This window comes from Strix aluco, chromosome 24 (genome assembly GCF_031877795.1).
Source record: "Strix aluco isolate bStrAlu1 chromosome 24, bStrAlu1.hap1, whole genome shotgun sequence".
In the NCBI taxonomy this organism is placed as follows: domain Eukaryota; kingdom Metazoa; phylum Chordata; class Aves; order Strigiformes; family Strigidae; genus Strix; species Strix aluco.
The window spans coordinates 3,135,193-3,148,929 of NC_133954.1; the positions used below are offsets into that span (position 1 = coordinate 3,135,193).

The 13,737-nt window shown below is 52.6% G+C and overlaps 2 gene segments (V, D, J or C); both read right to left on the bottom strand.

The window, feature by feature from the left end:
- LOC141934241 (M1-specific T cell receptor alpha chain-like) overlaps nt 1-13,737 on the bottom strand; it is a 293,413-nt gene that overhangs the window by 245,620 nt on the left and 34,056 nt on the right.
- Nucleotides 9,148-11,161, bottom strand: LOC141934249 (Ig heavy chain V region 3-like). The segment is given in 2 exon segments: nt 9,148-10,413; nt 10,704-11,161. Coding segments are annotated over 2 exon segments (399 nt in total).

The following is a 13,737-nucleotide window of genomic DNA, read 5'->3' on the forward strand; positions in this document are numbered from 1 at the left end:
TACAGTTAACCCAAGAATCGGCTTCGAAAACGCTTCTAGCCGTACATGATGAAAAAGCAGCGCCAGCATTTACAGGAGTAAGACAGGGGCCCACGGAGCCCTATCCAAGATTTATTGCTAGACTACATGCCGCTATTGATGTTAATCCTGAGGCTTGGGGGGTTTGGGACTCTCTTAGTTTTCTCATTAGCATTATTTATGGTGGTGCTGATGGGTGGGCTGAGAAAGACTTCAGTCTCTTACCCGCCTGCGGCCGAGACCGGCACCGCGCTGTCACCGCCCACCGCCCCAAAAGCAGCAGAAGTTTTTACAGAAGCTGCTGACACACCACGTAATCATTAAGCAATGGCTTTATATATCTTAACAGTGTTTTGATGTTTGTAGCATTTGTCATTTTATGTTGTGTGAGTAATAAGTGTAAGAGGCCTCTTTGTGTGATTGTTTTGCGTGTGCGAGACGCGGCAGCTGCGGACTGCGGAATTCTTTGCCAGAGTGCCATAGTACCCGCTGGGTCATCGGTGCTGCCTGTTTGTTTGGGCTCAGTGATTTAAGTGTCACAGGTGAAATATCTCCTCTAGCAGGAGGCAGTAATTCTGTGTTCATTGTTGTCTTGAATTTAGGTGCGTACTCTGTGGGGAGAGTGCACCTTTGTACCATCTGTCCAAGAAGGGTATTGTCATAAAAATCATCTACAACCTTACAGGGGTTGTTCGTTTTACCAGAGGTCAGACTTACTCAGCTTCTTTATTTTACTACAGCTGGGGTGACTCAGGATTTGGATCAGCACGTACCCCTCAAACATTTTGAGCTCAGACAGGGAGGCAAAGTTGACCTCTGATAAAATGTGCCCTCACTAAAGCAGAAGAATCTGTTGCACTGACAGGCATTTTACATGCTGGTGCGGATGTGACTGTAATATCTGTGAGCAGATTGGCCGTTAGCTCGGGTAACGCGAGTGCTTTTCGGGGTTGGTGCTCATGCTGTAACGTTTCAAAGCAAAGATCTCATTCATGTAAGGGGCCCAGAACACTGGGTAGCAAATATTCATCCATTTATATTGGAAACCCCTATTACATCATGGGGTCGTGACTGTACGGCTCAATGGGGAACTCAAATTGGATCAAATTTGTCTTAATCACCACTGAGCACAACCCACCCCTAAACCCACCCTGAGACTAACCTGGAAAACAGAATCACCCGTGTGGGTGGGTCAGTGGCCCTCACCAATGGAACAGTTGTGTCACCTTAATGATTTAATTCAGGAACAATTAAGTGCAGGACATCTCGTACCTACCACCAGTCCTTGGAACTCCCTGGTGTTTGTTATTTTAAAGAAAAGTGGTAAATGGTGACTTTTACATGATCTCTGACACATTAGTGATGCCATGGAGGAAATGGTTGCTTTACAGCCAGGAATGCCCTCCCCAACAATGATTCCCCCAAACTGGCATCTTGTAATAATTGATCTAAAGGATTGTTTTTTTACCATTCCCTTGCATCCGGATGATGCACCTAAATTTGCCTTTTCTGTTCCCAGTATCAATGTCAGTGAACCTGCAAGATGGTACCACTGGGTTGTTTTGCCACAAGGCATGAAAAATAGTCCCACGATGTGTCAGTGGTTTGTTGCAAAGGCTTTGAGCCCTGTTAGAACGCAGGTCCCCCAGGCTGTTATAGATCATTATATGGCTGACATCCTTATGGCAGCAGAAACACAGGAGATCATGGAAAAGGCTCTTGCTTTGACCAAAGACTCAGTATCTCAAATGGGGTGACAAATAGCACCTGAAAAGGTACAGAGATCATCACCATGGCAGTACCTGGGGTGGAGAATTTGTGAACAGACCATTGTCCTGCAACAGGTTAAACTTAAAACTGATGTTAAGTCTTTAAATGATTTACAGAAACTGTTGACAGCCATAAATTGGATAAGGCTGTTGTTGGGCCTAACTAATGATGATCTGCATAGCTTGTTTGATATTTTGCAAGGAGATCCTTCACTGACATCACCCAGAGCACTTACAGAGAAAGTGGAACAAGATCTCCACCGGGTAGCTAACGCCATCTCAGAAAGACAAGCATCGCGATGTGTGCCCGGCCATCCGTATCAACTGGTATTATTTAACCCTCCAGGGCAGCCCTAGGCTCTGCTGTTTCAGTAGGATAAAACACTTAGTGACCCTCTTGTTATTCTTGAATGGATTATTGTTTGTTTTGTTTTTTGTTTTGTCACACCAAATGCACAAGACGGTCACTACTCGACCAGAAATGTTTGCCCAACTGACCATGAAAGGTAGGCAGCGCCTACTATTACTTGCTGGTCAGGAACCTGTGTGTATCCTTGTTCTGGTTACTGTGCACATGTTACATGGCTAATACAAATGTCTTTGAGCAAGCTCGGCTTTCACATGCATTTTCCACCAAAATGCCAGGGCAATACAGAACCAGTTTTCTTTATCAAGGCATCAGGCTAAAGACATCATTGCCGCTTGCCCTGAGTGCCAGAGGACTCCCTCTCTTCAACAGCCAGTGGTGTCAACCCTCGGGGACTCACCTCCTTGGAATTATGGCAATCTGACGTCACTCACTTCACTGCATTTGGAACATTAAAATATGTACCTCTGTCTGTCGATAACTTTTCTGGAGCAGTGTTTGCATCCTGCCATACAGTGGGCAGTCAAGCATCTGCCTGGCATTCCCCACCCACCGACCGGACAGGCCATGGTGGAGCGTACGCATGGCACGCTAAAGCATCTGTTGCAACAACAAAAAGGGGGAGATGGAGGGGATCAATCTACACCTCATGGAAGGCTAAATAAGGCATTATATGCCATGAACTTTTTAAACATTTCCCCTGTCTCACAGGTGCCACCAATATTGCGTCACTTCTCGTCACAGATACCAGATCAACAAGAAGTGCAGGGCAAGGCTCAGGTGTTAGCAAAAAACCTGGAAAGTGTAACTGGGCAGGACCAGATCCTTTAATAACCTGGGGAAGAGGTTATGTTGTGTCTCCACAGGTCACGGTCCCCGGTGGTTACTGGCAAAGTGTGTGCGACCACACCTGAGGCGTGAGAGGCAGCTTTTGGTGGACACTCAGGAGCCGGCTGTGGGTGCTGTGGATGCCCCTGTGCCGACAGTTCGTGATCTCTTCAACTGATCATTTAAGCAGAATGGATGGGTAATGCTTGCTGCTGCAACGGGAGCAAATACACTGTCTCTGTCCTTAATCACACTGCAGTTGTGAACTCGTTTAAGAGAAAAATGCCAACAGTAATTCCAACTCCTTGATGAGATATACAGGCTTACTAGTCACTAGTGAAAAATGTAGCTTAGACAAAATGTCGTTATTAATAAGGATGAAATGCTGTAAGAATGTGTGTATTCGACTTCCTTTGTTTAGCAATATTAAGAATTAGGAACTCAAGTGTTTAACCTTATTAGAAACTCCCTTGGTTTTCCCCCTTGAGTGGTGGCCAGGCTCTGGGTGGAACCCAACAGGAGGATGAGATCAGATGTTTCCGCTCAAAGAAAAGTGCCAGTTATTTTGGCCTCTTGATTTGGAGGCTGGACCTGCCTGCAGCGATGTTGGATGCCTCACCTACGGATGGACGCATCGCGTAGGATTTCCGCTTTGCGAGGACGGGCACTCTAAATTCTCGCTGCATCCAGGGTTCCCCAGCAACTGCGGATCTGAATGTTAGTACCCCGTTAGGTAAGTGTGCTATTTCCTATTTTCCTTACTGTTTATTTTTGTAGTATTTAGTCATATCCCTTAGTTATGGGTACTGAAACTAGCCTACTCTTTTTTAACTCGTAACTGTAACTGCTGTATTGTTTCTAGCCTTCTGTGGAACTATTTTGAGTATGCTGTGTTTTTTGAAGTTTGCCTAACCCTTAATTGATAAAGCCTTGAAACAAGTCTTGCAGGTGCAGCTGCAAAACAAAGAGAGGGGAGATGTGGGGGCATTGGCCTGTCAGCCTTGTAATTGATTAATTGTAATTTAGTGGGAAATAACCACTTCTCAATTTTTAGTGATCAATAAAATTTTATTAGCAAGCAGCGAGTGAGCAAAACAGCGCTGGGTGTGCCGGCAGTCTCTGCTCTACCAGGACACACACCTTACACGGCAGAACTGAGTCCCCTTATAGTGCAGCTTCATCCATATTCATGCTGGGCGTACCCTGAGGGGTCTGCAAAGGTGTAAACAAGTTTCACGGGCTTTTCTCCGGTTTCCATCAGAGAAGGGGGGGGATGACTCAGCACAGGGGTTTTTGTAGGGGCTTGAAGATGGGGACCATTTTAGCTCCCTTCTAACAACTGATTTTAACAATAGAAACTATACACATATATCTTATTTCTTATTTACATAAGAGAATTACAAAACTGTTCGGCCACAACACAGTTTAGGTACAACGCAATTTGGTATTAACAGAACGTGGTTACAAGTATGAGCGGGTTAGAAGCGGGGGGGCTCAGCACAGAGCCCCCTCGAGACAGTTTACTGCCGCCTGTCTCTGAGCAGAAACCTAAACGCTAATTTGGCATTACGGAGCCTCACTAGGGCCGCTCGGTGTCCCCTGCCCCAGCCCCAACCCCCCTCCGGGGCAGCTGGGTGCTCGGGACGGGCCCTCATGGCTGGGGAGGGGGCATCTCCCCCCCCCCCCCCCCGCCCCATGCTGGGCCAGGCTCCGCGACACTGCTCCAGGGCTCGGCTTGGGCACGCTGCTCGGGTCGGGCCGGTGGCGCCCCGGGAACAAGCCCTGTCCCAGCTGGAGCCAGCAGCAGGAGTTCAGCTGCCCCCACCCCGAAGGCAACGGTGCCCCGGGCGGGGGGAGCTCCCCAGCCCCGGGGAGTTGGGGGGGAGGTGGATGTCCTGACTACAACTTCTTTTTCCCTTGGAGATTTGAATAACAAATACCATATATGTTTTATTACAAGCCTTGCACAGCCTCTGAGCCATAGCTGGGGTTTGATGAAGAACAGGCCTTGGAAGAAAGATGAGAGGCTGCTGAGTTGTGCCAAGGTGACAGGGAAAACCAGCGGCCAGCTGCAACACTGAGCTGGGGAAAGTGCTGACCTGTGAGAAGTTACCACCATCGCGGTAGGGCGGAATGCGCCAGGGAATATGGGAAATTAGTTCAATTGACCCGTGAAACTGATAATGGACCAGCCTATACCTCTCAAAAAATTTGCTCTTTTTTGTCAACTCTGGGGTATACGTCACATCACAGCTATACCACATCCCCCCACGGGGCAAGCCATAGTGGAGAGAGCACATCAAAGCTGTAAAAGTGCTTTTGCAAAAACAAAAAGGGGGAGAGGTCTTGGCTGCTGCAGAACCACTTGCAAAAGCGGTGTATGTGTTAAATTACTGACGGCTCACAGGTGACAGGGAGGAACCCCCAGTAGTAATACATAGTCTGGGTCTGAAATCCGGTATAAGCCGGTGTGGAGATGGTGCTTTTGCTCAGTACAAGGATGTTGCTATAGGAGAGAGGAAAGGACCTGTGGAACTAACAATGACGGGTCGAGGCTGTGCCTGCGTTATTACCGACACCGGCACTAGATGGGTTCCGAGTCGATGGGTGCGACCCTGGAAAAAGGAAGTTAAGAAAGATGAAACAGAAACCAAATGAGATATTAACTTGGAGCAGGAGTTACGTTTGTGTTTTCACAGATGCCGGCTCTCGCTGGGTTCCTGCTCGGTGTGTTCAGCCTGTATGGGAACGTGCCTCAGGGTGAAGGATGGGTGGTCTCACAACCAAACACCACCGCAAGCCCTGAAAATCCGTTCTCTACATGCTTGGGAGAAATACCTGTGGATACATGGCCAAACCCACTGCGGTTTTGGCTTAGCAAACAAACTAATGCTACTTCTTTGGCTTTAAGTGGTCTTTTAACTGATGCTGATAGTGTCAGACATGTTACCTTATAAAATAGAGCTGCGATTGGCTTTTGCTTCTAGCGCAAGGACACGGTTGTGCTGAATTTGGAGGAATGTGTGGTATGAATCTATCCGATCGTTCAGAATCTATCTTTAAAAGCATTTGGCAATTGAAGGATGGAGTCAAACGCTTAACAGAAGATGATGGCTTGGACTGGCTGACAAGGATGGTTAAAGGTTGGGGATTATCTGGTTGGTTGATAACATCAGTCAGAACTGTCAGAGTAGTCCTTTTGATTGTAGTGACTGTGCTCTTACCATTGCCTTGCCTTATCGGCCTTCTGCAAAGGGCCCTGCAGAGGACTGTCGGTGCAATGTTTTTAGCACAGGACCACAGGGGGGTCTGGATCGCTCAAAAACAAAAAGGGGGATTTGTGGCATCGCTGGAGAACAACGGACATGTTGTGAGCGATCCAGACCAAGGGGCCTCACTGTACCAGCAAGCTGCAGCTGTGTTCAAGGACATAAACAAGGCCGAGACGGCCTGAGAAACTACATTCCTGCCCAAGAGATAAAGATGTTGGAATGTCGAAAACAGGGGGTCTACCTGGGGGGAGAGCAGCGCATGGACACCACACTGGGACCAATCATAGAGGGCAGAAGGACACGTGAACAAGTAGCTTTAGCCTATTAGCAATAAGATAGCAGCGCGTGAAGCTTGTGATAGAGTATAAATTGCTGTGTAGCCTTTAATACAGTGGCATCAACTTGTTCAAATTGGTCATCTAAGTTGTGTCCGAGACTTCCGCGTCGGCATTGACCTATAGATGACTCCTGTATATTTTATAACTGATAGCCATTGTGCTAGTAGGTGTTGTACCAGGTTATAACAAACCACCTGTGCTGATGTAAAAAGTGCTCAAGTGTTGAAGTATTGAAGCCTGAACAACAGGCCCCGAGCCGAAGCTGCTAAATTCGTATGTAGTCATTAGTGCCATATGTCTGTTCATTATTAAAAGATGTAGCTGAGGTATCATAAAACATGTCTATCCTGAATATATCTTCATCCTTCTTTGTGCAGGGGCAAGTTACCAAGGGCATGGAGCCAGCTGTCTGGCCTTGGGAGCAGGTGTGTGACCTTGCTCATCAATAAATTAGATAAGCAGGGAAACTCCCTTGGCTTCCTCCTTGAGCCCTGGCCAGGCCCTGGGGGAATCTAATTGGAGGGTGAAAGCAGATGATTCTGCTCAAAGCAAAGGTGCCAGTTATTCTGGCTTGCTGATTTTTGGTATATAATGCTGGACCCGCTCTCAGTGACATTGGCTGCCTCACCTACGGGTGGACACACCACGTAGGATTTCCCACTTGCTAGGAAAGGCTCAACAAATCCCCGCTCTAACTGGGGCTGCCCAGCGACTGAGGATCTGGGTGATGGTAACGGGTGCAAGTGGTGATGGATCTATCTTAATCACTATTCTCTCTCTCTCTTGTGGTAATGATTTCACCCTGTATTTTCCTATTTGTTTGCTTTAAGTGTATTATTCATCTTTTCCTACTGTATGTTTTCTGCATTACTCTGTTACATTATTTAGTCATCCCCAGTAACATACCCCTACTCTTTCCACTCTGGTGTCTGACTTTCATTGGGATCCTTAATCAGCAAAACACCATGCGCTTTGCTCAGAGCTCGTCCTGGGAGCGTGGGATCTGCTCCATCAAAGGGCCCTCCTCTGCCTCCCTGCTCACCTGTACACGGAAAGAAGGTTGAGCTCTGCAGCTCTGCCCTCTCCATTGGGGTGGGAGTGCACAGGGTGAAGGGGATGGTCCCTGGCAGGAAGTTTGTGCTGCTGCAGACGCGTGTCCTGGCCCTGTGAGAATGGCACAGAAGCAGCAGGCAGCTTCCTGAAGGTGCAGGGCAGGAGGGCCAGAGACATCTTGCTCGAGTTGTTCTCCCAGGAGGAGCTGCCTCACTCAGCCACTATCACCCCATAGTTCTTTGCAGTGTCCCAGGAGCTGCTGATAAAGGAGACCCACTCGATTGTGCACCCAGGAGCCTGCCAGAAACACACGATGTCACAGGCCTTGAGTCTGAAAGCAGAGGCTTGGCAGGAGAGCTGTGTGTTGCCACAGGCTGCTTTCAGCCCTGCCCAGCCTCCAAAAGCTGTACCTGGGCCTGCCTCTCTGAAAAGACACACGGACACAGTCCCAGTGGACTGAGGATGGCAGCAGGGAACCTGTGGCCTCCCTCCAGGTGCTCTCCACCTCACCTGACCTCTCACATTAGGCTGCTGCTCACTGGCAAAGAACTGTGAGCTGCCCCATGGCAAACAAGCACCTTCACTGAAGGATCACACTGTGGGGCTTCCCTTCTCTCCCACCTCCACCGCTGCTCCCGGACTGCACCAGAACCCTTGTACAGGACAGGAGACATCAGGTCAAAGTCAGCTCTCTTGAAGTGCAGGGGGGTGAGCTTACTGCACACTCTCCTTGATGCCCTGAGGATCATGAATTCTAACATTTCATGGTCGCTGCAGCCAAGGCTTTCTTCAGCTTCACATTATCCACCAGCCCCTCCTGGTTGGTGAGAACAAGGTCCAGCATGGCACCCCTTCTTGTTGGCTCCTCTACCACCCGCAGAAGGAATTTGTCATCAATGCATTCCAGGAACCTCCTGGATTGCCGGCGCCCTGCTGCCCCATCCTTCCAGCAGACACCCGGGTGATTGAAGTCTCCCATAAGGACCAGGGCTTGTGAATGTGAAGCCTCCCCTGTCTGTCTATAGAGGGCCTCATCTACTCGGACATCCTGGTCGGCTGGCCTCTAACAGATCCCCACTATGATATCCCCTTCCCCTGCCTTTCCTTTAACCTTCACCCATAAGCTCTCAGTTAGTTCCTCATTCATCCCCAGGTCAAGCTCCAAGGATTCCAGCTGGTCACTAACATAAAGAGCAACACTCCCTCCTCTTCTTCCCTGTCTATCTTTCCTTAAGAGCCTATACCCATCTAGACCTCCGCTCCAGTCATAGGAGCCATCCCACCACGTCCCAGTGATACCTATAACATCATAACCTGTAGATGTGCACACATCTCTAACTCCTCTCGCTTGGTCCCCATGCTCCGTGCATTTGCATAGAGGCATTTAAGTGGGGCCCCCATTGAAGCCAACTTGCCGGCTGAAATACATTCTACCTGGAATCCATTATCTCTCACTTCATGTGCTCTCTCACTGGCCTGTGATGACCCCGGGAGCCAGGGTATCTATTTCCAGCACTGGCCTCAAAATGGGATGGAATGAGGATCCCCTCCCCTGACCAATCTAGTATCTGTACTCTCCATAGCTGGGGCAAAGCCAGGGATGCCCAAGTGTGCCCTTGGGGATCACCAGGCAGACGGCAATACGCAGAGGGAAGGCAGAGCTCTGCCTGCCTGGCTCACCCCTGAGCAGAGCAACCAAAGCCTCCCAAGAGGCTCCGAAGCACAGCTCTTGCCCTGGGGCTCTCTGGCAGCGCACCCCATGGCTGGAGGGTATCCCAGCCCGGGGCCAGGCTGGCCTGTTTGCTGTGCTGTGGGAGTGAGCATGGAGAGGGCATTGAGCCCCACCACGGCATTTGTGTCCCCATGGGGACCGCAAAGAAGTGCCGATGGTGGAGTCCTGGGGATGTGGGACACGTAGAGCAACAGATGCCACCACCCAGGATCTGTCCCAGCAGGTGCTGCCTCATCCACCCACCGTGGCATTGCAGAAGAGATGGGAAGAATTATTGTTCCTGAAGGTGACTCATTTGAACGTGGAGCTGTGTGTATGCCGGTATGACGAGATCTTACAATAACTGACCATCGGTCTGGATCCTCAGCAGGAGAGGTACATGGAGTCCCCCAGGGCCCCTCAGCCCAGCCTGCCCTGGGCCGCCAGCCCTCCAAGGACACACAGATACACCCACAGAAGTGTGGGGACTCCCCCTCAGCAGGGAGCCTGCACACCCCGTCCGGCTGCGCTCCAGCTGACCTGGCTGTTTGCCCTTAACAGCGCTGCTGCTGCGAGGCCTTGACCCCAAGTCCCCATCTACCCCGAGCCACAAGGTGGGCAAGGACCGTGCCGTGAGCACGGCTCTGCCGTCCACTCCTCCCTTCTCTCTTGCAATGCCACGCTCGGAGCAGGCGAGTGGCTCTGGCAGCAGGTTTGTGTTAAAGCTCCGCTGGATTTCCTGTCCCCGTGCGAACGGCACAGAAGTAGCGGGCAGAGTCCCGGGGGCCCAGGGCACGCAGCGACAGCCGTGAGAGGGACCGGGAATTGTCCCGGGACACTGCGGCTCGACCCTGCACTGACTGACCGTAGTTAATGTGAGACGAATCTATTCTAATGTAGGACACCCACTCGAGTCTGTCACCGGGTCTCTGACGGTACCACCAAATGTTGTAACTGCCGAAGTCGAAGCCGGCCCCGCGGCAGGAGAGGAGCACGGAGTCCCCGGGCGCTCGCAGCCCTCCGCCGGCCTCCAGCAGCCTCAGCTGCGCCCACACCCCTGCGGACGGAGAGCGCAGGCAGCCGGGCAGGGCGCGCCCACGGCCCGAGGCCGTTCCCCCGCCGCCCCGGCAAAGCCCCCCGGGCCGGCACAGCGCCAGCCGCCACCCGCCTCTGTCCCGGCCAAGCCCCGCGCCCGGGCCAACGCCCGCCTGCCCTCCCCGGGGCTGAGCCGCGCCTGCTGCCGCCCGTCCGGCCCGAGCCGCGGCCCCAAAGCCGCCCTGGCCTCCGCCTCGGCCTCCGCCTCCTTCCGCAGCCCCGGGCTCGCTGCCCTCCCCGCCCGGCGCTCACCTGCCGGCCCCGCGGCCAAGGCCAAGGCCAGGAGCCACGGCCCCAGCCCGGGCGCCATCATGCCCTGCCGCGCCGGGGCCGGCCGGGGCCGCCGAGGAGCCGAGCGGAGCCGCGCTCGGGCCCGCTCCTGCCCGCCCCGCCGCCTCGGCCCCTCGCCGGGGCAGCGCCGACGCCTGTGCCCGCCCACAACAGCCCCGCCCCGGCGCCCCGGGGCCGCGGCCCCTTCGCGGCAGGAGCAGGGGGGGCGCGGGGAGGGCCGCGGGGCAGGGCCGGCGGCACAGCAGGAGCGCGGCGCCCCGGCACACGAAGGCTCCTGGCCCTTGGCTCCCAGCGCGGCTCCGGCGCTGGCCCGCCTGCTCGCCCTGCCGAGCCCTGCCCAAGGGGGTCGGCGCCTCGGCCGGGCGCAGCTGGGACCCTTGTGGCCCCGGCGCCGGCTCCGGCCCCAGCGCCAGGGACGGGCTGTCGGCCCGCACATCCCCTCGCAGGCCCCTCCCCGTGCCCCCAGCCCGCCCTGGCCTCACCCCCGGCCCTGCCCGCGGGCACCGGGGCACACCGGGGCTGTGCTGCCATCCAGAGGGACCGCGACAGCCGCAGAAGTGCCTGACAGGAGCCTCCTGCGCTTCAGCCAGGGGAAGAGCAACGTCCCGCCGCCGGCCAGGAACAAGCCCGTGCTCCAGGGCGGGCTGGGCGCTGCCCACATGCAAAACACATTCGCAGCAAAGGCCCCGAGGCTTCTGCTGGACAACAACTTGTCCAGGAGGCAGCGATGTGCCCCTGCGGCACAGAAGGTTCATGGTGGCCTGGCCTGCATCAGGCAAAGTCTGGCCAGCGGCTCAGGGAGCTGATCCTTCCCCTCTGCTCAGCACTGCTGAGCTCACCCCGGGACTACCGCCTCCACTTCTTGGCTCCCCACTACACGAGAGACTTGGGCAAAGAGGAGAGAGGCCAGCGAAGGCCACGAAGGGGCTCATGGGCTGGAGCACCTCTTCCAGGAGAGAGCTGCGACTGTTTACCCTGCAGAAGAGAAGGCTCAGGGCACATCCCAGCAGGAGCTGAAACACAGGAAGGGCGGGTGCAGGGAAGGCCGGGCCAAGCTCTTTTCAGTGGTGCCCAGTGACAGGGCAAGGGACAATGTGCAGCCTGATGTGACCCTACTTCACTCTCAGGGTGACCAAGCACTGGCACAGGTTGCCCAGAGAGCTTGGTGGGTGGCCATGCTTGGAGGGGTTGACAAGCTGTCTGGAGATGGGCCTGGGCAACGGGGTGTAGGTGGCCTGGCTTGAGCAGGGTCTTCGGCCAGATGAATTCCTGAGGTGGCTTCCAACCTCCACCTTTCTGTGATCCTGGGAAAGACTCAGAGGCACATTCAGGGCTTTGTGGGTGATATGGGCCAGGGCAAAGGGGAAGACTGACATTCAGACTTTGCTCCTCCCCTGATGACTTCCAGAAACAGCTTTTTATGAGAATGTTCAGGAAAACTCAGTGTCCTCTTCTGGCTACAAGTTTCAGTGCTGGAACTCAAGAGAGAAATGCACAAGTGATACAAATGTAATATGGGTGGGTAAAAAAGTAGCACCCAGAGGACCCAGGAGAGCTCTTCAGCTTGGGCATGTTTGCTGTATTTCTGGTGTTTAGTCTTCTGTTCAGTCTTAGAGTTGTTCTCTGAAGGTGCAGACCCAGGTCCCTGCACATGTGACAGGGTTGTACAACCCCGTAGCCAAACCCAGAGCCTGGCTTTGGAAGGATGAGCAAGAACATGCAGCCCCATTGGCCCAGGTGACTGGCTGCTTCCTGGAGACAGAGAGGCCAACTGCTGGCCACAGCCTGGTGCTGGGGGCAGGGCTCCTGGAGACAGTGCAGGGGATGGGATGCAATTCCATTGGGAAATGAGTGGCAGAGGCCCTCCCTTTGTCCCTCACAGCCACCCAAAGGCCCCTGCCAGGGAATTGCAGGGGGTACATGGCAACATGTTGGCAGTGCCTGAGGTGAGGAGGAGAGACTAGAGGAGACTAGTAGCCCTTGTTGTTCGTAGGATGGTAGAAGAGTTGAGGCTGTAATGGACCTCTGCAAGAGGTGTGGCTTAAACCTCCTGCTCCAAGCAGCATCGACAAGAGCAGGTTCAATGGTCTCTTTGGGATGGATTTAATTTCCTTCATAGCAGCCTGTATGGGCAGCCACAAATTTGCTGACCAAAGCCATGTTGATAACACCCCGATATTTTACCTATTGCTGAATTTCAGTCTCGGTGCAGCCGGGATCTGGGCGATGTGCAGAACAATGACAAACTCACACCAGTTTGTTGAAGGGGGGGCATTGCCAAGAGCAAATGCCACTGCACTCTCTGCCAGCTCCCAATTTATTCCCACCTGTTTACATGGGTTTGTTTTTACTTTTACATCCTAGTGTCCTTCAGGTTCTGCCTGTTTATTGCTCACATGCTCACCACACTCTGCAGGGGGTGTTTTTTACTGCTGTTTTTCTCCCAACATGGTGTTATATGGTGCTGCCTCAGTTTCCCACCATCTTTCTTCTAACCTTAAGATCAGTTTACATTTTGCTAACCACCAATTCTTAATTCCCACATCTCTCCCTCTTTTGTTTTGTAGCTTCGTTTCCATGACGATCATTGCAATCAGTCTCAGTTGGGCCTTTGTCACTGTGGACAGGAGGCGTCATACGTGTCGCAGGATTGCAAATCCTGTAAAAAAAATCAAACATCCCAGGCCTGCTAAAACCCACATCCGTAGGTTCAGACCTGCAAATTAATGCCAAGGGTTGAGCCATGATAAACTTTTGCCTGACTCTCTCATGATGTCACCATGCACTAATTTCGAGGATGCCAGTTAAACTCAGACCCCTGAGTGAAAAGAGTAGGCTGATTTCACTACCAATAGTCAAAGGATATAACTAAGGACTACAAAAATAAGCAGTAAGAAAAGTACAGAATAGGTCACTTGCTTATTACTATGTATAATAGAACAAGGCCAATGCACCTAATCTTTACTACACAATGGGGTATTAATATCCAGATCCG